Source organism: Peromyscus maniculatus, chromosome 20 (assembly GCF_049852395.1).
Source record: "Peromyscus maniculatus bairdii isolate BWxNUB_F1_BW_parent chromosome 20, HU_Pman_BW_mat_3.1, whole genome shotgun sequence".
Taxonomy (NCBI): Eukaryota; Metazoa; Chordata; class Mammalia; order Rodentia; family Cricetidae; genus Peromyscus; species Peromyscus maniculatus.
This window is the reverse complement of record NC_134871.1, coordinates 50,843,328-50,869,003: the sequence shown is the minus strand read 5'-3', so window position 1 is coordinate 50,869,003 and position 25,676 is coordinate 50,843,328. Positions and strand designations below refer to the sequence as shown.

The 25,676-nt window shown below is 45.7% G+C and overlaps 1 protein-coding gene across 1 annotated transcript; it reads right to left on the bottom strand.

The window, feature by feature from the left end:
* Nucleotides 1–14,932: 14,932 nt before the first annotated feature.
* On the bottom strand, nt 14,933–25,623 carry Rbx1 (ring-box 1). Its single transcript, XM_042264803.2, has 5 exons — nt 25,466–25,623; nt 23,413–23,491; nt 19,893–19,963; nt 16,098–16,183; nt 14,933–15,113 (listed from the first exon to the last, which is right to left on the bottom strand). Exons 1-5 carry the CDS (start codon nt 25,541–25,543, stop codon nt 15,101–15,103), a joined length of 327 nt encoding a protein of 108 aa, XP_042120737.1. The 5' UTR covers nt 25,544–25,623; the 3' UTR covers nt 14,933–15,100.
* Between the last annotated feature and the right edge of the window lie 53 nt (nt 25,624–25,676).

Here is a 25,676-nt window from a genome sequence, read left to right as displayed (position 1 = left end):
CTGGTCCTTCATGTCTCAAGAGCTGTTCTTCCAGCCGTGATGCTGAAGGGACAAGCAGGCCTGGTGAGCAAGTGAGCAAGGGAGCATCCAGAATCCAGACTCTGGCTCCTGGCTTTAGCCTCCCCTGCATGGGGCTGGCAGGCGACGCTCACACCTCGGTCTGTCTGAGGCCCTCACGTTTGCTGCCTGCTTCCCCGATTCAGCTACACAGGCCGCTAGGAAATCTGGGAAGGGGAAGGGGAACCTATGAGACTGAGTTGCTAAGGCATCCTGAAGTCCTACTGAGGTTTCCTAGCGGTGGTGGTTTTGCGTGTGTGTGTGTGTGTGTGTGTGTGTGTGTGTGTGTGTGTGTGTGTGTGTGTGTGTGTCCCCGTGTGTCTGTCTGTCTGTCCGTCCATACCCTTTTTCATCTTTGTGTTTTTTTCAAGATGCCCAGGCTGGCCTCAAGCTTGCAGCAAGCTTGTGGCCTCTGCCACCCCAGGCTCCCGGGAATGCGCCAAGGTGTCAAACTCCGACTGAGTTTTTGTAATGTAAAGTCAAGAGAGAGCTGTTCCTGGCGTGATGTGATTATCCTGTTAAAAAAGCGAGGCCAGGGGGATCCCGGAGTCTGAGGCACCTGAAACACAAGACAGTGTCAGGAAAACAAAGGAGGAGGAAATTCCAGAGATTAACATATGAAAAGTGACGATGGTGGAAAGGATGGCCGTCCTTAGTCTCCCTGGCTTCTTTCAGACCTGGGGCAAGCTCAGGCACAGGTGCTCGCTCTGCAAACCCACTGACCTGATTTCCGTTCCCTGAGCTCTGTTCCCGGGAGCCACGGACCCACAGAGAAAGGAGAGAGCCGACTCCTGCAAATCACCCCCTCGCTTCCACAGGTGTGCTCTCGTATGCACGCCATATACATACACTGCGCTGTGGTGTACATGCCCCTGAGCTTGTAAGCATGCCCTATAGGTACACAGATGCAATGGTAATACATTTAAACTGTCTTTAAGGAACACACACAAAGGAATTAATAACAAAAAGGAAGCAGGAGAGACACACAGGGACTTTGGAGGTCGCAGAGCATCTTGTTGAAAGGTAGTGCTGGCTGGGCATGGTGGCTATACCTTGGAAGGCCAGCACTGGGTAAGCTGAGACTGGAGGGCTGCTTGTGAGCAGGAGTTAGGTTGCTGAGTAAGATCTTGTTCCAAAACAAACAAACAAACAAACAACCCACCCTGGCTGGGCTGTGGTGGCGCACACCTTTAATTCCAGCACTCAGGAGCCAGAGGCAGTCAGATCTCTGAGTTTGAAGCCAACCTGTTCTACAGAGTGAGTTTCAGGACAGCCAGGGCTACACAGAGAAATCCTGTCTCGAAAAACATATATATGGAAGGAAGACAGAAAATGCGACAGAACAGGGTGGAGGAACAGAGGTCCTAGGGACAGGCTGCCTTGTCGCCCTGGATGCTGGGATTATGAAGGCAGCAAAGTGCCCCTGCAGGAGGCAGGGCGGGAGTGACCCGGGAGAAAGGCAGGCGACTCCAGGGGGAATCACCACACCGGAAGGTCTGTGCATTCACACCATGTGGGGCTGTCAGGGTGACAAGGGCAGTGACTGGGACAATGAGAACCGTGGTACAGCAGCCTTCCAACCCCAGGCTTTGCTACCAAGCTCCCACTGAGGGAGCCGAGACAGCAGATGAGAGGTTAGGAATTCTGGATGCTTGTTGATGAAGACTTTGGGCAGCGGGAACGTGGTAGTGGAAGCATGTGGCAGACTCACACGGAGGGGTGAGAGATTGGGGCAGATGAAGGGATGATCAGGGTCTGGGCAAGTAGGTGGTGCAAGCAATCTGTAAAAAGGTAGGTTTTTCCGCAGTGTGGAATGAGATGAGTTCCAGTCCCTTCGGGTCCCTAGTGTCTTAGTTAGGGTTTCTATTGCTGTGAAGAGACACCAAGACCACAGCAACTCTTTTTTTTTTTTTCCCCTTCAAGACAGGGTTTCTCTGTGTAGCTTTGAACTGTCCTGGAACTCCTGTGGACCAGGCTGGCCTTGAACTCACAGAGATCCGCCTGCCTCTGCCTCCCCAGTGCTGGGATTGAAGGCGTGCACCACCACCGCCTGGGAACCACAGCAACTTTTATAAAAGAAAACATTTAGTTGGGGCGAGAAGCATTGTGGCATGCAGGCAGACATGTTAATTCACAGGCAGAAGAAGACTGTGTCGTACACTGGGTGTAGCTTGAGCATAGGAGAACTCAAAGCCCACCCCCAGTGACATATCTCCTCCATGGGCCAAGAACTCAAAACACATGAGTTTATGTGGGCAATTCCTATTCAAACCACCATACCCAGGACCCTTCTTCTGCATGGAAGGCCACTTCATAGGTGACCTTCCATGGTCCCATACTTCGAATACTTTCTGACAGGAATTCTCACCTTCAGGGCCCAGGGGCCCATAGGTCTCTCTGATCATAGTGGACATCTACAGGTATGTGGTGAAATTCTCCAACCTGCTGCCCATCTCCAAATGGATAGCCCCACCATCCCCCCACTGTTGCTTAGGACAAACACCAAGAACTCACTCTAGAAACCTCTAGTTCCTTCATTATCTTGAGCCAACCTGACGCCACAGGCCAGATCTCTTGCGCAATAACTACCCAAAGTCCAACACAGCTCACAGGTTTCGCTGGAGTCGTGGCTGTGTCTGAGTCACCTCCATGCCCAACTTGTGACCGGTTGTCATCCCTCAAAGTTCCAATCTAATGTTGTCTTCTCCAGGAACAGGCCTGTTCTGGAGGTCCTGCCTAAACCAGCCCTGCGCCCCTCTGCCTCACTCTGCTCAGGTCCTTTACCTGTCTGTCCACATGATGCTGCTCTTCCCTCCCTGGAACTGGTTTCCTGGTAGATTAGGCAAAATGTCACCTTCACAGGGACTGAGTCCCAGCTCTGAGGAGGGGACTTCATAAATATTCGTTGAATAAAGAGATCTGCTTTGGGCTGGTTTTATTTATGTTTTCTTCTTATATGGGCCTCAGGAGCTCATTCTGAAAGTCAAAATCTGAATGTATGTATTCCTGCTCCAGCAATTCCAATTCTCCCTGTGGCAATTAATGGTCTATTTTAGGTGGGGAGTTAGGAGCAAAGAGGAGCTGCCAGTGAACTTGTAATTGATGCTACTTGTGGGGGCAGGCAGACAGCATGTGTTTCTCTGCACCATGCTGGACACGTGCTTTTTCTTTTCTTTCTTTCTTTTTCTGTTTTTTTTTTTTTTTTTTTTTTTTTTTGGGGGGGTTTTTAGAGACAGGGTTTCTCTGTGTAGCTTTGCGCCTTTCCTGTAACTCACTCTGTAGACCAGGCTGGCCTCGAACTCACAGAGATCCGCCTGGCTCTGCCTCCCAAGTGCTGGGATTAAAGGCATGTGCCACCACCACCCGGCTCTTTTTCTGTTTTTTTCAAGAAAGAGTTTATCAATTATGTAGTTTAGGATGTCCCAGAACTCACCCAGTAGGCCAGGCTGGCTTCTAATTCATAGAGATTCACCTGACTCAACCTTTGAATGCTGAAATTCAAAGCCTGGGTTACTATGCCTGGCTAGCATGCTTTTTGTTTGTTTGTTTGTTTGTTTGCTTCTCTGTATAGCTTTGGAGTCTGTCCTGGAACTCTGTAGACCAGGCTGGCCATGAACTCACAGAGATCCGCCCACCTCAGCCTCCCCAGTGCTGATTAAAGGTGTGTGCCACCATTGCCCAGCAGGCATGCTTTTTTTAAAGACCGGGACATGCCAGGTGGTGATGGCAAATATGCCTTTAATCCCAGCACTCAGGAGGCAGAGGCAGGCAGATCTCTGTGAGTTCGAGGCCAGCCTGGTCTCCAAAGCAAGTTCCAGGAAAGGCACAAAGCTACAGAGAAACCCTGTCTCAAAAAACAAAACAAAAACAACAAAAAAAGACAGGGACATCTTTCTGCCTTCCATGGCATTAGCCACTACTGCAAAAACAAACAAAAAAATAAACAGCCTGGGGGGAGAGGTGGTGGCACATGCCTTTAATCCCAGCACTCAGGAGGCAGAGACAGGCAGAGATCTGAGTTCGAAGCCAGCCTGGCCCACACAGCCAGGGCTACACAGAGAAACTGTCTCAAAAAACCAAAACACAAAACCAAACAAAAATCCAGTAACTAGATAAAAGGTGGGGGAATGTAGCTCAGTTGGTAGACTGCTTAACTATCTTAGATGAAGCCCAGTAAGAAGGTCAGGAGTTCAAAGCCATCCTTGGCTTAAAAAGTAACTTTAAAGCTAGACTGAGCTACATGAGAACCTGTCTCAAACAAAACAAGTCTTTCTTGCCTCTGGCAGGAAGTATGAAGTGGGCCTGGACAGCTATATCCTGTTGCTGGAGGGCTTCTCTCCAGGTTCCACAAGGCCCGCAGTCCCACAATCCACGTATAAAATAATCACTCAGACGCTTATATCACTTATAAACTGTATGGCCGTGGCAGGCTTCTTGTTAACTGTTCTTTTATCTTAAATTAATCCATTTTTATAAATCTATACCTTGCCACATGGCTGGTGGCTTACCAGCGTCTTTACATGCTGCTTCTCCTGGCGGTGGCTGCAGTGTCTCTCCTCCTTCTTCCTGTTTCCTCAATTCTCCTCTCTTTGTCCCGCCTATACTTCCTGCCTGGTCACTGGCCATCAGTGTTTTATTTATATAGAGTGATATCCACAGCAATATCCCTTCTGAATGAAACTGAGGACATGCCCCATCCGATCCCAGATGTGGTTGAGAAGGGTTTTATTGTACTCTTGAGGGAAGAGTATGGCCAGAGGCATCTGGAAGGGTTCACACTAAACTGGGCCATATGAGAAGACATGGGGGAGTGAGAGAGGAAGAGAAGGGGGAAGAGAACCAAGAGAAGAGCCTTCAACCAAGAGACCAAGAGTCAAGAGAGTGCATGGGAGCCAAGAGAGTGAGTGGCCACATGGCTGGATGATAGAGGAATCAGATGCAGGCAGAAGGGAAGGCCAGCCTCTGGTCTTGGAAGGTTTTAGGGAGGGGGTGGGATGAGAAGGAAGTGCTGGGTGGAGCCAGGGGTGCTAGGTGAGACTTGTCTCAGGTTTCTTTGGGACCTGACACCTTTCACTTGTGGATTTTGGCAGCAAGGAGTTGGGTGCACATTACCATTTATTTGGCTGAACACCGTTGTCCCTGGGGAGAGGTGGTACTTGAGTCTGAACTGGAAGTATAAGAAGGAACCAAACTGAAGCCATTTTGGATAAAACTTCTATTTTGAATAAAGGTCAAGTAAAGTCTAAGTTCCCCAGACCTCCCTGGGTGACCGACATCACTGGTATCCTGGTTGGCAAGATGAGACGTGAATGGTGGGTAAGCCACCCCACTACATTAGAGTAAACCAACCAATGAAGACAAGACAAATGTCCCACAGAGCAGTGTTCCTCGGAAAGTCCCTTATCCCTGAATCCTGATTGGTGGAAAATGGAACTGTAACATGGCACAGATGTTTGCCATTTTCAGCCTTAAAAGCTCTGTGGCATTCTGGAGCAGGGTCACAGTTCAGCTCCTGAGTCTGTTCTGTGGCCCTGATTGATAGGTAGTGGCTTGGTTACAATACATTTTTGTCATCTGTATTGACTTGGCGTGTTCCAGGACAGCCAAGGATACACAGAAAAACTCTGTATGGGTGGTGGGGGGGGCTGGGAGAAAGGAAATGCCCAGCTTTCTGAAAAGCAAAAACAAAATAAAATACAAATTCTGAAGTGAGATGGAGAGCAAGTAAAAAGGCTTTCAGGCTGGGCAGTGGTGGCGCATGTCTTTAATCCCAGCACTCGGGAGGCAGAGACAGGCGGATCTCTGTGAGTTCGAGGCCAGCCTGGAATGAGTTCCAGGACAGGCTCTAAAGCTACAGAGAAATTTTGTCTTGAAAAAATAAAAATAAATAAATAAATAAATTTGCACTGGAGAAAAGTGAATGAAAAAAAAAAAGTAGACTCTGGGCCAGTGAAATAGCTCATTGGGTAAAGGTGCTTGCTGCCATAAGAAACAGCAAATATGAGTCCTTCCTATCAAATACTACAGGACTCATGTTTAGGACAAGGGATCAAAAAATGTTTTTTTGGAGGGGGGAATCAAATTATTTTTATTTGTGGGTGTTTCAAGACAGAGTTTCCTCTGTGTAACAGATGTCTTTTGTCCTGGAACTTGCTTTGTAGACCAGGCTAGCCTTTAATTCATTGAGATCTGCCTGCCTCTGCCTCCCAAGTGCTGGGATTAAAGGGATGCTATACTGCCACCAGGTTTAATTTTTTTCTTTTTCTTGTTTTTTTTTTTTTTTTTTTTTTTTGGTTTTTCGAGACAGGGTCTCTCTGTGTAGCTTTGCGCCTTTCCTGGAACTCACTTGGTAGCCCAGGCTGGCCTCGAACTCACAGAGATCCGCCTGCCTCTGCCTCCCGAGTGCTGGGATTAAAGGCGTGCACCACCACCGCCTGGCTTAATTTTTTTCTTATTTAGATTCATTTATTATTATTGTTATTTTTTTTTCCCGAGACAGGGTTTCTCTGTGTTGTTTTGGTGCCTGTCCTGGAGTTCACTCCGTAGACCAGGCTGGCCTCAAACTCACAGAGATCCGCCTGGCTCTGCCTCTTGAATGCTGTGATTAAAGGCGTGCACCACCACCGCCCAGCTCATTTATTTTTATTTAATGTGTAAGAGTTTTGCCTGGGGGCTGGAGAGATGGCTTAGAGGTTTAGAGCACTGACTGCAATTCCAGAGGTCCTGAGTTCAATTCCCAGCAACCACATGGTGGCTCACAAGCATCTGTAATGAGACCTGGTGCCCTCTTCTGGTCATACATTCTGCATACATAATAAATAAATAAATCTTAAAAAAAAAAAAAAAGAAAAAGAAAAAGAAAAAAGAGTGTTTGCCTGGATATATGTGTGTTGTATGTGCCTGTGGAGGACCGAAGTGGGTGTAAGATTCGCTGGAACTGGAGTTACAAGCAGATTAGGAGCCGCTGTGTAGGTGCTGGGAATCACACCCAGGTTCTGGCATGAGCAGCCATTGCTTTTATTGGCTTAGACAGAGAGCGAGTAGTGGAGGCGGCAGAGGCAGGCAGAGCAGGCGGCAGTGGCAGTGGCCACCAAGACCAAATAGGTTTTATCCCAGGGATGCAAGGATGGTTCAACATACGAAAATCAGTCAATGTAATACACCATATAAACAAACTGAAAGAAAAAAACCACATGATCATCTCATTAGATGCTGAAAGAGCCTTTGACAAAATCCAACACCCCTTCATGATAAAGGTCTTAGAGAGATCAGGAACACAGGGAACATTGCTGAACATAATAAAGGTAATTTCTGTCCACTCTCCCCATATTTATTCAATATAATACTTGAAGTTCTAGATAGAGCAATAAGACAACAAAAGGAGGGGCTGGAGAGATGGCTCAGAGGTTAAGAGCACTGGCTGCTCTTCCAGAGGTCCTGAGTTCAATTTCCAGCAACCACATGGTGGCTCACAACCATCTGTAATGAGATCTGGTGCCCTCTTCTGGCCCGCAGAGATATGTGCCGACAGAACACACGGTATACATAATAAATAAATAAATCTTAAAAAAAAAAAAAAAGACAACAAAAGGAGATCAAAGGGATACAAATTGAAATGGAAGAAGTCAAACTTTCACTATTTGCAGATTATATGATAGTATACATAAGTGACCCCAAAAACTCTACCAGGGAACTCCTACAGCTGATAAACTCCTTCAGTAAAGTGGCAGGATACAAGATCAACTCAAAAAAATCAGTAGCCCTCCTATACACAAATGATAAAAGGGCTGAGAAAGAAGTCAGAGAAACATCACCCTTTACAATAGCCACAAATAATATAAAATACCTTGGGATAACACTAAACAAGTGAAGGACCTTTTTGATAAGAACTTTATTTATTTATTTATTTATTTATTTATTTATTTGTTTGTTTGTTTGTTTTTCAAGACAGGGTTTCTCTGTGTAGCTCTGCGCCTTTCCTGGAACTCACTCCGTAGCCCAGGCTGGCCTCGAACTCACAGAGATCCGCCTGCCTCAGCCTCCCAAGTGCTGGGATTAAAGGCGTGCGCCACCACCGCAGGGCCAAGAACTTTAAATCTCTAAAGAAACAAATTGAAGCCGGGTGGTTGTGGCGCACGCCTTTAATCCCAGCACTTGGGAGGCAGAGGCAGGCGGTTCTCTGTGAGTTCGAGGCCAGCCTGGGCTACCGAGTGAGTTCCAGGAAAGGTGCAGAGCTACACAGAGAAACCCTGTCTAAAAAAAAGAAAAGAAAAGAAAAGGAAAGAAAGAAAGAAAGAAAGAAAGAAAGAAAGAAAGAAAGAAAGAAAGAAAGAAAGAAAGAAAGAAACAACTTGAATAAGATATCAGAAAATGGAAGGATCTCCCATGCTCATGGATAGGTAGGATTAATATAGTAAAAATGGCAATCTTACCAAAAGCAATCTACAGATTCACTGCAATCCCCATCAAAATCCCAACACAATTCTTCACAGACTTGGAAAGAAAAATACTCAACTTCATATGGAAAAACAAAAGACCCAGGATAGCTAAAAGAATCCTCTGGAGGCATCACCATCCCTGACATCAAGCTCTACTATAGAGCTATAGTAATAAAAACAACTTGGTATTGGTATAAAAACCCACATACAGACCAATGGAATTGAATTGAAGACCCTGACATTAATCCACACACATATAAACACCTGATTTTTGACAAAGAAGCCTAAACTATACGATGGAAAAAAGAAAGTATCTTCAACAACTGGTGTTGGCATAACTGGATGTCAACATGTAAAAGATTAGAAATAGATCCATATCTGTCACCATGCACAAAACCCAAGCCCAAGTGGATCAAAGACTTCAACATAAATCCAGTTACATTAAACTTAATAGAAGAGAAAGTGGGAAGTACTCTTGAATGCATTGGCACAGGAGACCACTTCCTAAATATAACAACAGCAGCACAGATACTGAGCACAACAATTAATAAATGGGACCTCTTGAAACTGAGAAGCTTTTGTAGGGCAAAAGACACGGTCAATAAGACAAAAAGACAGCCAATAGAATGGGAAAAGATCTTTACCAACCCCACATCTGACAGAGGACTGATCTTCAAAGTATATAAAGAACTCAAGAAACTAGACATCAAAATACTGAACAATCCAATTAAAAAATGAGCTGAAGAGCTAAACAGAGAATTCTCAAAAGAAGAATCACAAATGGCTGAAAGACATTTAAAGAAATGCTCAACATCCTTAATCATCAGAGAAATGCAAATCAAAACGACTCTGAGATACCACCTTACACCTGTCAGAATGGCTATGATCAAAAACACTAATAACAGTCAATGTTGGAAAGGATGTGGAGCAAAGGGAACACTCCTCCACTGTTGGTGGGAATGCAAACTTGTACAAACACTGTGGAAATCAGTATGGCGGTTTCTCAGAAAACTGGGAATCAATCTACCTCAAGACCCAGCCATCCCACTCTTGGGCATATACCCAAGGAATGCTCAATCATACCACAAAGATACATGCTCAGCTATGTTCATAGCAGCACTATTTGCAATAGCCAGAACCTGGAAACAACCTAGATGCCCATCAACTGAAGAATGGATTAAGAAAATGTGGTACATATACAGAATGGAGTAATACTCAGCAGAGAAAAACAATGACAGCATGAAATTTGCAGGCAAATGGATGGAACTAGAAAAAAATCATCCTGAGTGAGGTAACCCAAACCCAGAAGGACAAACATGATATGAACTCACTCATAAGTGGATTCTAGGGCTGGAGAGATGGCTCAGAGGTTAAGAGCACTGACTGTTCTTCCAGAGGTCCTGAGTTCAATTCCCAGGAAACCACATGGTGGCTCACAACCATCTGTAACGAGATCTGGTGCCCTTTTCTGGCCTGTGTGCAGACAGAACACTGTATACATATTAAATAAATCTTTAAAAAAAAATAAGTGGATTCTAGATATAAAGCAAAGAACAATCAGACTGCAACCCATAGAACCAGGGAGGCAAGCCGGGCGGTGATGGCGCACGCCTTTAATCCCAGCACTCGGGAGGCAGAGCCAGGCAGATTTCTGTGAGTTCCAAAATAAATAAATAAATAAAATAAAACACTCACTTGGTAGCCCAGGCTGGCCTGGAGCTCACAGAGATCCGCTTGGCTCTGCCTCCCGAGTGGTGGGATTAAAGGTGTGCGCCACCACCGCAGGCGAAAAATTAATTTAAAAAAAAAAAAAAGTGGAAAAAAAAAAACCCAGCTCAGTCAACTACTGTCCAGTGTTTACTTTTTGGAGATGGGGTCTCTTGGAGCCCAATTTGTATCAAATTACTATGTAGCTGAGGGTGAGGGTGACCCTGAACTGCAATCCTCCTGCCTCCACCTCCCAAGTGCTGGGATTATAGGGGTGTGCCACAGGCTGCAGAATTTGAATCAGTGTCTCCTGACTGAAGCTGGCGTGCTTGTGTATAGTCAGTCACACAGATGCCACCAAGCCTGACTTTGGTGTGCTGCCTCACCTCGCCTCACCCTTACACCCTGGAGTGACATCATCTCCAACCCAGAGTTGACTTTAGTTAGACTGTAGCTGACATTCCCTTTCCATCCCTAGACGGGAGAACCTTTCCAGGGAAGGCGTGAGGAGGACGCCTGCCATCGCTTTCCGTTCATTTCTCTGCTCTGTTTTTAGAACCCCGGTTCTCAATATGTGGGAGGTCAGAGTTGAGTGTCCAAGTCAACAAGAATAAGGCACTTTATTAAGCTGGGGGGTGGAGGAATGGCCAAGCTCTTGATTAATAAGGAGGCCTGGCATTTGTATAGCCTGTAACTGTTTGCATAGGGCTTTTCCTCAGCTATCCCCTGTGAGTCTCTCCAGCTCTCACAGCTGGTGAAAACGGGCACTCCTGGAAGTAGATAAACCTGGGTCTAAAGTCCAGGCCCACCATGGGAGTGTATGACCCTAGGTAGGTCACTTGACCTCAGTCCCTTACTGGTAATTATTTTTCTTTTTAAAATTAAAAATTTTTTTATTACATTTTTATTGAGGCGAGCAATGTGCCCATGCCATGGCACACATGTGGAGGTCAAAGGACAACTAGCAGATCTCCAGCTCAGGTCGTCAAGCTGGGTGGTGGCAGGTGCCCTTAACCTGTACTCAGCCATCTTGTAGGCCTGATTTTTCTTTTCTTTTTCTTCCTCTCTCTCTTTCTTTCCTTTCTCTCTCTTTTCCTTTCCTTTCTTCCTTTCTTTTCTTTCCTTTAGGACAAGACTCTTGCAGCATTATTTCCCTCAAATTTACTATGATGCAAATGAAATCTTCAATTCCTGGTGCTCCAGCCTCAGGCTCCAGAGTGCTGGGTATATAACCAGTTCTTTTTGGTTTTGTTCAGTGTTGAATGTTTCTTTTTTTTTTTTTCTTTTCAATTTTATTTTGTATGTGTATTGGCTTGCAATATTTATGTGCACCACATGTGTCCCTGGAAGCCAGAAGAGGGCTTCCTATCTCCTGGAACTGGAGATAGTGATGGTTGTGAGTGATGGTTGTGAGTGATGGATAGTGATGGTTGTGTTGGGAATCAAACCTGGGTCCTCTGGATGGATCTGTACTTTTAACTACCCAGCCATCTCTTCACATTGTTTTTGTTCATTTTTTTTTTTTTTTTTTTTTGAGACAGAGAAATCAAGACTAGGTTGGACTTGACTTCAGAGATCCACCTGCCTCTGCCTCCAGAATGTTAAAACAAAAGGTTGGAGGAGCTGGGTATGATGGCATTGGATACATAATCCCAACATTCATGGAGGCTGAAGCAAGAGGATCCCAAGTTCAAGGCCTACCTTGGCAAGATCAAGGGTAATCTGAGACCTGTCTCAGTAAAAAAGCGGGGGATGAGGTAAGGGTAGGATTATAAACTCAGTGGCAGAGTGCTTGTCCAGCCCATGTGTAGTTTAGGTGACCCAAAGGTCCAGGAGCCAACAGTGTTGGATTGTGCCTATAATCCCAGCATTTGAGAGGTGGAGGCAGAACTCCTGTGAGTCTGAAATCAGCCTGGACTATATTGTGAGTTCCAGGGCAGCATATGACACTTACTGAGATCTGGGCAGAGGCCCATGTGATCCAGGACTCTGCTGTGACTATGGGGAAAGATGGGGTCTCCCAGGCCAAGTAAGGAAATGAACATGAATGTCTGCCCTCATGATAGAAGGCAACTGGAGGAAGAGTCTTCAGGTACCACTGTCAGGAGGCAGGGAAGGCTGGGGACCTGGAGAACAAGTCGGGACCCCGGCCTTGTGTATCTCTGCAGCATCAGTACATTCAGGTTCTCATCTATCCATCCTCTTTGCAATATCCCTACTGGACTTTAATTCAGCTCTACTTCTACCTGGTTGGCAAAATAAACAATCCTCTGAAACGGGACAGAAATGTAGATGTTTAGAAATTTGAGACAGAGCCTCTTGTAGCTCAGGCTAGCCATAACCATGTAGTCAAAAATGACCTTGAACTTATAATTCTCTTGACTCCAATCCCAAATGCTGGGCTTTAAATTTTTTTTTTTACTCGGGAGGCAGAGCCAGGAGGATCTTTGTGAGTTCAAGGCCAGCTGGGCTACAGAGTGAGTTCCAGGAAAGGTGTAGAGCTACACACAGAGCCTGTCTTGAAAAAACAAAAAAAACCATTTCTTTTTAATTCCATTTGTTTGGGCATCTCTCTAGCCCAGTTGTTTTTTAGACAGGAATATGCTCTAAATGTGTCACCTGGGTGAAGAGCAAACATGTTCACTCATGAAATTATTTACGCAGCTTGAACTTCCGCTGGGGAGAGGTCAAGGAGGTGAAGGGGTAAAGGTGGCGGTCCCCAAATGTAACTGCAATAATTATGGCCCCTCCACGTGAGCCTGCGCTGTTCCTCACACTCAGTGGCAGTTAAGTGGAAATGGGTTTAATCTAGGTCACACTTTAAAGTTCTTTATTACTAGGGGTTTGCATAATTTCTAGTCTCCGTCATCCATTTTGTGATCCTAAAAATAAAAACAATAAAATTTAAAATATGTGTAAGTTTGAGATGTTTGGTCTACATTGTATGTTCCAGGCCTGAAGGGGCTACATAGTGAGCCTGTCTAAAAGTAACAAAGTAACAACAAATTCAACCAATCCAACAGCAAGATTCTAAAAACTGAGGACCCAAATTTTTATTTGGGTTATTTGTGTTGGGAGAATTCCTTCCTGGGGAGACAAATATCCACTCTACACTCACAAGGTCTAATGACAAATCAAAGTCCAATCCCACCCAAGTTCACTCTGGGGAGTTTACTGGGCTTACTTTAGAGGATACAGAGTTACTGACAGACCGAAGTGCGGGTGACCCCAAAGCAGTCAGACCGAAGTTCTTCCCAGCAAGGACACCTGCTTCCAGCTTTAAGCATCTGGTACAGAAGCTCCAGAGATCCCCAGGCCACTAGCAATTAGAGCAGTTGCATTAATGTCTGGAAGGCGTGGCTGGAATCTCATCGGCCCCTTCCCATCTGCTTCTCTGAGGGAATGTAAACAGGCCTCTTGCTGGTAGGCACTGATGATCTGAGGGAAATGGTGGCCACTGCTCAGGGGACAGAATGCTACACTTTACACACCATAATGAGTACCAAACTGAGAAAGCGCAGGTTGCAGAGATGGCCGTCAGTAAAGTGACTGCCCGGCAAACCTGAGTTTAACCTCCAGCACCCAGGTGAGAGCTAGGTGGCAGAAGCAGGAGGATCCCAGGCAGTCTAAGCAATCAGCAAGCTCCCTGGTGAGTGGGAGACCTTGTGTGGAAACCATGGACAATGATAGAGGACACCCAGTGGCAACCTCCACATGCACTCATGAGTATCCACACTGCCACCCATAAAAAGAAAAGTATTTTCTAAAAAGGCAGAAAAGTAAGCTGGGTGGGGTGGCAAATGACATTAATCCCAGCACTCGGGAGGCAGAGCCAGGCTGATCTCTGTGAGTTCAAGGCCAGCCTGGGCTACAGAGTGAGATCTAGGAAAGGCGCAAAGCTACACAGAGAAACCCTGTCTCGAAAAACCAAAAGAAAAAAGAAAAAAAGGCAGAATATAATCTTGAAAATGACATAAAAAAACAGATGCATCATATATTAACATAAATATTTTTATTGAAATTAACTTGGAAAACAAATGAGACAGCATTGTTCCACACGTTTGCAATCTTTTTCTGACAGGAGTTGGAGTCTCAAATCTGCCTCATCTGAGCTTTGACTGAAGTAAATGAAGAATGCTTTCACCGGGAACTGCAATGTAGGAAGGAAAACTGCCCAGGATTTCACAACCCCTACAGAACAATTAGCCACACAAGAACCACAGCAACAAAACGGTTTCTCAGTAGAGACTGCAGCCATTGACTTAGCATCAGGCTGGCAACTCCTCCCATGGCCAGCATGTTTGAGCTCTTGTTAATTCAAGCTGAACTTTTTTTTTTTAACTTATTTAGGCCCACAATTGAACCCAGGGCTTTGGGCAAACACCCTACTATTGAACGATACCCACAGGCACACAAATTAGAACTGCAGTGTTTTAGAGCTTACAAAGCCCAATTACTCATTCTTAGGCTCCCTCGTGAGAGATGAAGGCCCAGAGCAGACCTGGCTGGTCCAAGGCTGTCACTTCCTCATTCAGCTGCCCAGTGCTATCTCAGAAGGAAGACAAGTGACCCACACTTCCAGACTTTAAACAGGCTCCTTGGGTGTGCCCCTGTGATGCCCGGTAGGACAGCTCTGTTCTGGTGAGGAACAGTGCACTCTTGGAGGTTGTTTCTGGCATTGAAGATGCCCCTTCTCAGGTCACTCTTTCCACATACAAAGACAGCAACCATTCTGGAACTTAACTTTATTTGACACAACATACAATATGGCTGTGGAAACAGCAAACTCCCAAGACAAAGGAAAGAAAAAAAAAACACGGCTCTATCTAATTTATAATTAACAGGAAGGCAAGTCACCACACGAGTAACAAACAGGTAAACTTCAGGGAGAGTCTTTTCTAGTGCCCATACCTGAAAGACAAAACAAACAACCTCATGAGGGTGATGGAGAGGAAGACCCGAAAACCATTAAACACATTCTTTTGTTTGTTTGTTTTTCCAGAAAAGGTTTCTCTGTGTAGTCCTATCTGTGCTGGAACTCACTCTGTAGACCAGGCTGGCCTTGAACTCAAATTTGAGATCAAAGGAAGGCATTCGCTATTACATCTGGCTTAGCTTTAATAATAAATGTGATCAATTACCTGTAATTTGATATCAGAATCAATCAGCTGAGCTAAGCCAAAGGGACTTGGAAGGCTGAGGCGGGAGAGTCCTAAGGAGGCCAGCCTGAATTACAGAATGAGATGCTATCTGAAGGAAAACAAACAGCCCCAAACAACAGGAGCAGGTTTCCACGGGCACATCTAAGATCCTGCTCTGGGGAGGTAGAGGCAGGGCTACACCAAGAGACCCCAAGCACCACCAGACCAACCCTCCACACCCACAGAAAGGCAACAGTCGGACAATGAAATTTTGCATAATGGAGCTATCAGGTTGGGTTATAGAGATTTACTAACTCATTTCGGTGGTAGCAGGGATTGAATCCAGGACCTTGCACATGCTAGGCAAGTATTCTACCACCGAGCTTTACCACCTAGCCCTGGGAATACTTGACCATCGTTTCTGACTCCCATATTTTTCACTTTGACAGACCAAGCAGATTGAAAAAAATCCCTGTAAAATGCTGGCTAATCCCTGTTTATTTTCTCAAAGTCTGGCTTAAAAATAAGGCATGGTGGTACACCCTTTAATCCTGCCACTCAGGAGACAGCAGGTGGTCTCTGAGTTTGAGGCCGGCCTGTTCTAGGGCAGCCAGGGCTACTTAGAAAGACCCTGTCTAAAAAACAAGGAAAAAGGACACGCTCCACCACTCCAGCTGCTGTCAGCTTGAGCCCAGTAGAACGACATTAACCAGAGGACCCAGACTTAGAACCCCAAACAAGGTGAAACACCTACTTTTGGAATTCCCACTCTCTGTTGTCCAACGGACACACCTGCCTCGTTTTGAGCCATCGGGAGATGCAGTGGAAATGAAAGGCATGCTGAAAGAGAAGACAAGTTGTTATGGGTCACTGCAGCCATGACCTACTGTCAACACCAATCATGGGGACAGAGCAGCCACAGAAGAGAGGGCAACACCCACAGAACATCTTAGAACTCTTATTTATTTAAAATTTTCTTTCTTTTTTTTTTTTTTTTTGGAGACAGGGTTTCTCTGTGTAGCTTTGGAGCCTTTCCTGGATCTCACCCTGTAGACCAGGCTGGCCTTGAACTCACAAAGATCCGTCTGCCTCTCCCTCCCAAGTGCTGGGATTAAAGGTGTGCGCCACCACCACTCAGCCCCCTTCAGACTATTAACATGACTCATCATGAAAAGAACAAACAAATAAACAAAAAACCTAAAAATAGAGAAAAAAAAGCCTTTCTGCATGCTTATAATCCCAGCACTTGTAAGGTGAAGTAGGGGAACCAAGAGTTCAAGGTCACTCAGTTCAAGACCAGCGTGAGCTGCAGGAGACCCTGTCTAAAACAAGGCAACAAAACAAAAAGCGCCCTCAGAATTCCCAAGAGGCAGAACCTGAGATACTTCCTGCAACATCTAGGTATTAGGCACAGTTCATCCAAAGCTAGGCAAGACACCTGTCTTTAGCTGCCACCTCCCTGCTAAGTATCCTACAGAATGGGGCTTCACCCCTCAGAACAGCAAGTGCTCAGGGCCAGTTGGCTGTGAAGGAGGTTTCAACGCAAGCGGTCCTATCTTTCGTCCTCTTAATTTCAAGTGCAGTAAAGGGTATATTTAGCAGACAGTACAGTCTACCAACAGCCCAGGTTGACAGAAGAAGTTGACATCTATTACCTCATTCAAGCCCCCCCCCCCCCCCCCCCCCCCCCCCCCCCCCCCGCAAGCAGGCATGACAGATATTACTATCTGTACTTTACAGACAGGAAACTGAACCCCAGACAAATGACTTGTCTAATTCACAGAGCCGGTTCATACAAGACTCAGAACTAGCACCCTAGCCTAGTCTGGAGGCTTATGGCACAGCATGACCAGGCTCTCCTTTACGACAAGCTATCTGAATAAATTCATCTTTATCTAGATTTTTCATTAAAGAAATTTTTTGCCTTTGGATTTTTCAGGACAGGGTTTCTCTGTGTAGCCATGGTTATAAATAAACTTGGGGATCCACCTGTTTCTGCCTCCTGAGGAATGGGATTAAAGGCATATACCACCATACCACCTGGCTCAAAAATTCTTAAATTTGCCGGGCGGTGGTGGCGCACGCCTTTAATCCCAGCACTCGGGAGGCAGAGCCAGGCGGATCTCTGTGAGTTCAAGGCCAGCCTGGGCTACCAAGTGAGTCCCAGGAAAGGCGCAAAGCTACACAGAGAAACCCTGTCTCAAAAAAAAAAAAAAAAAAAAAAAAAAAAAAAATTCTTAAATTTGGATAAAAGCCAGGCGTGGTGGCATATGCCTTTAATTCCAGCACAGGCAGACACAGGCAGATCTGAGTCCCAGGCCAGCTAGGGCTACACACTGAGTGTCTAAATAACAATTTAACATTACATTTGTGTTAATGTTTGTGGGCACAAGTACGCACGGCACTCACATGGAGATCAGAAGATAACTTGTGGGGTAGGTGCTTCTCTCAAGGGGGTTCCAGAGACCGAACTCTGGTTGTCAGGCTCGGCACTAAGCACTTTACCCAATGACCCATCTCAGCAGGCTCAGGCTCACCCTTTCCCTTCATACTGAAGAATGGCACCTTTAGTCTGAACGTGGTGAGGGCAAAACACCTGGTGTGTTTCCCCTATCTCTATGGATGTTTAACGTCATCTTTGGCTAATGAGGTCTATGACGTGGTCAAAGGGTCTGACAGAGGGAAGAGTGGGCAAGAGTGGGTGGGAAGACAGCCTCAAGGCTACAAGCAAAGCCCTGAGCACTAGTAAGGGTCACCCCCAAATCTATATTCATTTAGTTTTCCTTTAAAGATCATTGTTTTTAATTGTGTGTACGTATGCCTACTGTGGGTATATATAGGTGCCTGCAGAGGCCAGAGGTGTCCACGTCCCCGAGCTGGAATCACAGGTGGTCTTGAGCAGCCTGCTGTGGGTGTTGGGAACTGGACTTGGGTTCTTTGGAAGAGCGGTATGTGCCCTTAACCACTGACCCCACATTTAGCTCTTTCTTTTCTTGTTTGGTTTTTTGAGACAGGGATTCTCTGTACAACCCTGGCTGTCCTGGAACTTGCTCTGTAGACCAGGTTGTCCTTGAACTCACAGAGATCTGCTTGCCTCTGCCTCCGGAATCTAGGATTAAAGGCATGTGCCAACACAGTGTAACTTTCTTAACAAATATTTCTTCTTACTATGTCCTGGGAGCCTTCTAAGTACTTTAAAAATATTTATTTTCGGGGGTTGAAGAGATGGCTCAAGAGATTAAGAGCATTGGCTGTTCTTCCAAAGGATCTGGGTTCAATTCCCAGCAGCCACATGGCAGTTGGCAACTGTCTGTAACTCCAGTTCCAGGGGATCTGACCCCCTCAAACAGACATACATGCAGGCAAAACCCCAACGTACGTTAAATAAATAGATCTTTTAAAAAACAAACAAACAACACATTTATTTGCCTTGGGTGTGCACGTGGGTAGGTTAGGCAACTTGTGAGTCAGCTCTCTCCTTCTACCATGCGTGTCCCAGAACTCAAGCTCAGGTCACAAGCCTTGCCAGCAAGGCCCTTATCCACTAAGCAATCTCACTGGCCTTCCAAGCACTTCTGAAAAGCTACATCATTTAATCCTGTTACACTTTCACTATTAGCCATACTTTATCCTAGGGAACCCAGGATCAGAGATGTTCAATGTTTTGACAAAGTCCCTTAGCTAGTAAGACAGAATCTGTGACTCCCTGCGTCACAACAGAAGCTGTGCGTCCAGGGATTGACTGGCCAGGGCAATTTTATCTCATGTAACTAAGACTATGGTTCTATAGATAAAGTTTTTTTTTTTTTTTTTTTTTGGTTTTTCAAGACAGGGTTTCTCTGTGTAGCTTTGCGCCTTTCCTGGAACTGCTTTGGAGACCAGGCTAGCCTTGAACTCACAGGGATCCGCCTGCCTCTGCCTCCCGAGTGCTGGGATTAAAGGCGTGCGCCACCACCGCCCGGCTCTATAGATAAATTTTTAATGTGCCTGAAATAATGTATTTGTTGTTTCATCTCCTTCACAGCTGTCATACCCTGCAAGGCTGTACATTCAGTCCAACCCTGCAGTACTGAGTATTTCTGGAGCAGCACAGCACAGCACAGCACAGCACAGCACAGCACAGCACAGCACAGCACAGCACAGCACTCTGCATGAAATCTAACTTACACACACAGAGGACTGAGACCCTTAACACTCCACCCATTCACCAAACCTCGTCCCAGACACTTCCCTTAAGGTCTGGTGAGAAGGTGCAGATACTCTCCCAGGACTGTTCTCCATTTTGAAGAAAACCCCTGAAGGTGTCTAAATATTAAACTCTGCATAGGAAAGTAGGCCCACTTAATAATAATAAGACAAACTAGTTTAACTACTGTTTGTCTGGTTAAAGGTAAATATTATAAGGATTTAAAATCTGTTTTTATCATTTCTATACCTTTTGGGAGAAAGGTAGACTACTCATTTTCCCCTAACCATTTTCAAGACTGGCAAGCAGGGCAAGCAGCAATACATGCACAAGCCATGCGGAGAGGTAAAGATGACTCCTTACATTACAGACGCCCCACGCGACAGTACACTCTTCGGAGGTAGCAGATGCCTGGTTGGCCTGACATTCAATGCCTGTGGGAACAAGAGCAAAAGCATCACTGGACCTGGGGGCAGCTTCCAACCTGGCCAGCCAGGTCCTGAAGTAGGAAACTGGCCATTAATCTTTTTTCCCCCCATTAATCGTTTTCAATGGATGTGAAGAAGGTGAAGAGGGCTGTGTGGTGGCTCACACCTATAATCCTAGGACTTAGGGGAGGAGGCAGAGGCAGGCGGATCTCTGTGAGTTAGAGCCTACTCTGTGGGCTACAGAGTGAGTTCCAGGAAAGGCACAAAACTACACAGAGAAACCCTTTCTTTTCTTTTTAATTTAATTTTACATATCAGCCACGGATTCCCTTGTCCTCCCTCTTCCCGCCCCCCTCAAACCCATTCTTAAAGAAACAATTTTTTTTTTTTTTTTTACGGGGCTAGGCCTGGGGGCTCATGCCTTAAATCCAGGACTCATGAGGCAGAGGCAGAGGCAGTCAGATATCTGTTGAGTTCCAGGCCAGCCTGGATTCTACAGTGAGATTGTGTCTCAAGCAAAAACAAACAACACCCCCAAAAGACAGACATAGTGTGCATGCCTTTTTCCCTGAGCACTTCAGAGGGAGAAGCAGAAGGAACCACTGAGCTACCCACCAGCATGACTTCTTGTTCTTTTTTGAGAAAGGATCTCATATATACATATATGACCATGGCAACTCATATATATATAATCAAGCTGTCTTGAATTTGCTATGTAGTCAAGGACAACTTTGAATTCCTGATCTCCCTAGTTCTACCATTGTGGTAGTCTGAATGTAATTGGCCCCCATAATCTCATACGGTGTGGCACTATTAGGAGGTAGCTTTGTTGGAGGGGGTATAGTCTTGTTGGAGGAAGTGTTTCATTGTGGGGGCGAGCTTTGAGATTTCCTATGCTCAGAACACTGTCCAGTGTCTTAGTCAACTTCCTGTTGTCTGCAAGGTGTAGAACTCTCAGCTACTCCAGCACCATGTCTGCCTGCATGCTGCCATGCTCCCTGTCATGAGGATGATGGACTGAACCTCCGAAACTGTAAGTGAGCCCCCTCAGTGAAATGTTTTCCCTGTAAGAGTTGCCGTGGTTAGAGCTGGGTGTTGGTGGCACTAAGGAAGCAGAGGTGGATCTCTGTGAGTTCGAGGCCAGCCTGGTCCACAGAATGAACTGCAGGACAACCAGAGCTGTTATACAAAGAAACACTGTCTCGAGGGAAAAAAGAAAGTAAGAAAAAAAAAAGTTGCTGTGGTCATGGTGTCTCTTCACAGCAATAGAAACCCTAACTAAGACAACCCACATAAGTACTGGGATTCCAAGTATATATTATTACACTCAGATTCGTCACAGGTTTTTGTTACAGAAGTTCAATATTTTATCTCATGTGATATTTTGAACACAATGAGGGAAGCAGAGGCAGGAAGATCATGAATTTGAAATCAATGTGGGCAACATACTGAGTTCTAGGTCAACCTGGCTATTGGCCATCTCAAAAGAAAACAAAAACCCAAAACTTAAAACAAACAAACAAACAAAAAAACAACAACTAAACAGGGCACTTAATCGCAGCACTGGAATGGCAGAGGCAGGAGGATATGAGTTCAAAGCCAGCCTGATCTACAGAGCAAGTTCCAGGACAGCCAGAGCTAGAGAGAAACCCTACTTCGAGAAAAAACCAAGAACAAGGGACTGGAGAGATGGCTCAGCGGTTAAGAGCACTGACTGTTCTTCCAGAGGTCCTGAGTTCAATTCCCAGCACCCACATGGTGGCTCACAACCATCTCTATTGGGATCTGATGCCCTCTTCTGGCATAAAGGCATACATGGAGATAGAGCGCTCATACACATAAAATAAATAAATCTTAAAAACAAACAAGACAAAAACCGTATACACACTGTATTATGAGACAAAGCATCTAGTGGGGAAAGAACCTGCTGGGGCTCTGCTGTCCACCCAAGAAGCATGTTCTCTCCAATCTAGAGACACACACTGACTTGAAACAAGGAACGTAAGAAGGATGAAAGCCCCAAGGAAGTAAGATTTTCTCTGGGTGCAACTTGTGAAAATACAAGGGACAGAGACTGGCATGCACACAACTGGAGACTCCACTCTGTAAACAGCCATGTTTCAGTGATGGAAGCTGCTGATCAGCTCTCCTGTAGCACAGGAAAGGTCAAAGTTCAAACAAACTCTGAGTCATCAACAACTATCAGCAAACAGGACACGGTGCTTTCCAACACACATCTTTGGATCCATGCTTTCCAAGTTGGCGTGATCACAGACTGCTAACTCCATTTGTTTTTGTTATTCATCTAGCAAATATTCAGTGCAATTTTATTATGTAGTAGACAACATGTTAAGAGTAGTAAAAACTATAGTATATCTTGGGAACATCTGAGAGAACTGCCCAATAGCCTATGTGTGCATGTGTAAATGTGGAGAGTGTGTAGGGGATATACACACATATATTATACACACACAGATGCTGTTTGAACCCGCAAATATAGAACTTGAGATTATATAGGGCTGACTGTAAATTTACTTTATAATTTATTCACTTATTTATCTAATGTGTATGGGTGTTTTGCCTGCACCAGAGAATGCCTGGTGCCCTTGGAAGCCAGAAGAGGGCATTGAATCCCCTGCAACTGAAGTGATAGACCATGGTAAGCCTCCACATGATTGCTGGGAATTAAACCTGGGTCCTCTGGAAAAGCAGCCAGTGCTCTTAACTGCTGCCATCCCTCCAGCCTGTGATTGTAATCTTGCCCAACAAAACTTAGCTCAGATAAGAGTACTGTATCTCAAACTTTAGCCCTGGCTGGTCTGTAACTCGCCACAATACTCCTGCCTGCCATTGCCTCCCCAAATGCTGGGATTACAGGCATGCACTGCCATATCTACCTTCAAAATTAATTTTCTTTCATTATTTTTCCCTTTGTGTCTGGATAAGATGGGAAGAAAGGGTATCTCTTCCTACAACTCATTCTCAATGGGATCTTGTTGGCTTTACAATGAGTAATTTATTCTGAGAGCTGGGTATGCCTCCAGGACATCATTTTAAAAAACAATTTAACTTTTTATTTGAAATGGTTGATATCAACTTTGGGCAAACTAGTTTAAACTATTTAACTTGATAATAAAAATAAATGATTACTAGAGCTGGGTGGTGGTGCCTCAGGCTTTTAATCCCAGACCTCGGGAGGCAGAGGAAGATGGATCTTGAGGCCAGCTGATCTACAAACTGAGTTCCAGGATAGTCAGAGCTACACATAGACACTGTGTCTCAAAAAATGAAACAATCTGTTTCAAACACACCAATGGATGAGATGCATGAGTGCTTAAGGGTTCTGACTGTGCTTTGTATCTACTCGTGAAAAAGAAAAGTCCATCACACTGCAGGGGGGGACCACCGTTTCTGGAACCTCCTCAACTTCTTCCCATCGCCCTTGAGTTACTTACAAAGATCCATAATGTGGTTCCTGCAGATGGCACAGTTATCAACCACGATATCCCAGGCCCAGAGGGCTACTGCGTTCCACTGCAAAGAGAAAAGGGGGAAACTGCATTTTCCTTGTAATGTCACCGACTCATTAGGAGTTCAGGTTTCAGCTTCAGCTACCACCTCCCTGGCCATAGGGACTATCAAGGAAAGAATGTTTTTGGATTATACTATTTGTACTACATCCGAGGACAACAGCAAACCACATACATGCTTCCTCATTCATCCAAAGATGGAGTTTATGAACATGGGACTCACTCTTCAATTTTCTGCCTATAGTGTACAATAATTTAGGGAGTCAAACCAATGTAAGCAAATTAGAAGTATCTTTTTTTGTTTGTTTTTGGAGACAGGGTTTCTCTGTGTAGTTTTGGCACCCGTCCTGGATCTTGCTCTGTAGACCAGGTTGGCCTTGAACTCACAGAGATCCATCTGGCTCTGCCTCCCCAGTGCTGAGATTACAGGCATGTGCCACCACCGCCCAGCTTAGAAATATCTTTTAAACCCCTGTTTTAAATTAAATTTAAGTTAAGTAACACTTGAGTTCTCAGGCAGCTTTTCCTGGCAGTTGTGGAAAGACTCGAAATCTGCAGAAGTATCTGCTCCTCAAGCAGTTTTGGACACACAGCAGGGAGGTGAACAGAATGAACTAAGATGATGACTGGATCATAAAGTGGATAATCATGGGATAAGCTGGACAGCTGGTTACCCAGCGTCAGTACACAGAACAAGGTCATCACTTAAATCTAACCAGATTAATTCATAGCAAAGCAGAATCCACTACAATTTTCTTTTCCTCTTATCAAACAAACTAATGTTCTCAACTTTTATATGTTCAAACTATTAATTCTAGTAAGTCGATCTAAAAGTAATTCAACTGGCTTCTGCAATTATACCAACATTGCCAGACACCCCTTTGATGTGACTTCTCAAATCTTCATCTCTTTCAGATTCAACTCACAGTTTAGTAACTCCTACACTACTTTTCATACCACAACATCAACTCCGAGGGAAAAACAATTACTTTTCATTTTTCAGTATGGCTGCTAGCTGTAACTGAGCAGCAATGGCCACAATCAGACGCCAAAAAAGGGGGTGGGGTGGGGTGGAGTGTGCTCAGCGACACGTTCCAAAAATATTTAAGAAGAAAACATCCCCTACTTCTAGATCTTCATTTTGAACAGATTTATGTAATCTTTCTCCCAAATTGTTGGCAAACCATGAAGGGGAATAGCGTGCCAAAAGACGTTCCACATTATTGCTTTCTTGTTCCCAAGTCATTAGCAATTGGTATTCCACTTTCCTAAATGCCGCAAGTTCTGGGCCTGCTTTTAAAAGAAAGCCCACCACGCTTTTTAATGACTGATTTGTGTTAGAAGGGCATCCGGACATTAGAGAACTATGGGACTGGCAGAAGCTATGTGACAACCAGCAGACATCTCGGAAGGACCAAGTTTTACACCCGAGACTGTGTTTTAGAGGAGAATGAAGGCCTCATACAACCGAGTACCCAAACCAGGTCTCCCAGGTCAACAGACTCAAGGATGCAGGGAGGGGCGGGGCAAGGAGAACCCCGAAAGGGCCCCCCAGAGCCTCCTCTGCGGTAGGATCCCACGTCCCCGGCTTTCTCCGCACTGCCCCATCCTCCACCCGCCGCAGTCTCTTCGAAGTCTCCATTCCGCCCACCCCACCCAGTCCTTCCCCCACCTCTCAGTCACTTCAGTGACAGCTCAAGCGCTTGGCTCCCGCAACCAAGCCGACCCCGCGTATTTCAGTAAGCGGCTCTGCGATTGGCCCCTCAGCTTCCCCAGCGAAACTAATATGGCCTCACGGAGTGGGCCACCGTCATGCCGATCAATCCTAAGGCCCGCCCCCCAGCTTCCTTTAGTGGTACCCGGTCCCAGGAACGCCCCGAAAAGCAGCTCTTTCCCCCGCGCCACGCTCGTCCTCGGGCTTGCCAGCCATATCCACGCCTCTCTAGCTTCCCTGAGGAAGGTGCTGGCGAGACCCAACCTTTTTCACTTCAAAGCGCTTCTTGCCCGCGCCGCTGTTGGTGCCGCTGGGGGTATCCACATCCATCGCTGCCGCCATTTTGGAAACACACTGCCTACCGCCGGGCCACTGCGCCTGCGCACCGGCTCCTCGTTCGCCTCCTGCTCCCCACACCAGGCGCCTCCTCCCGCACCCCTCTCCTTATTGGTGCGCGAGAAGAAGGGGCGGAGCC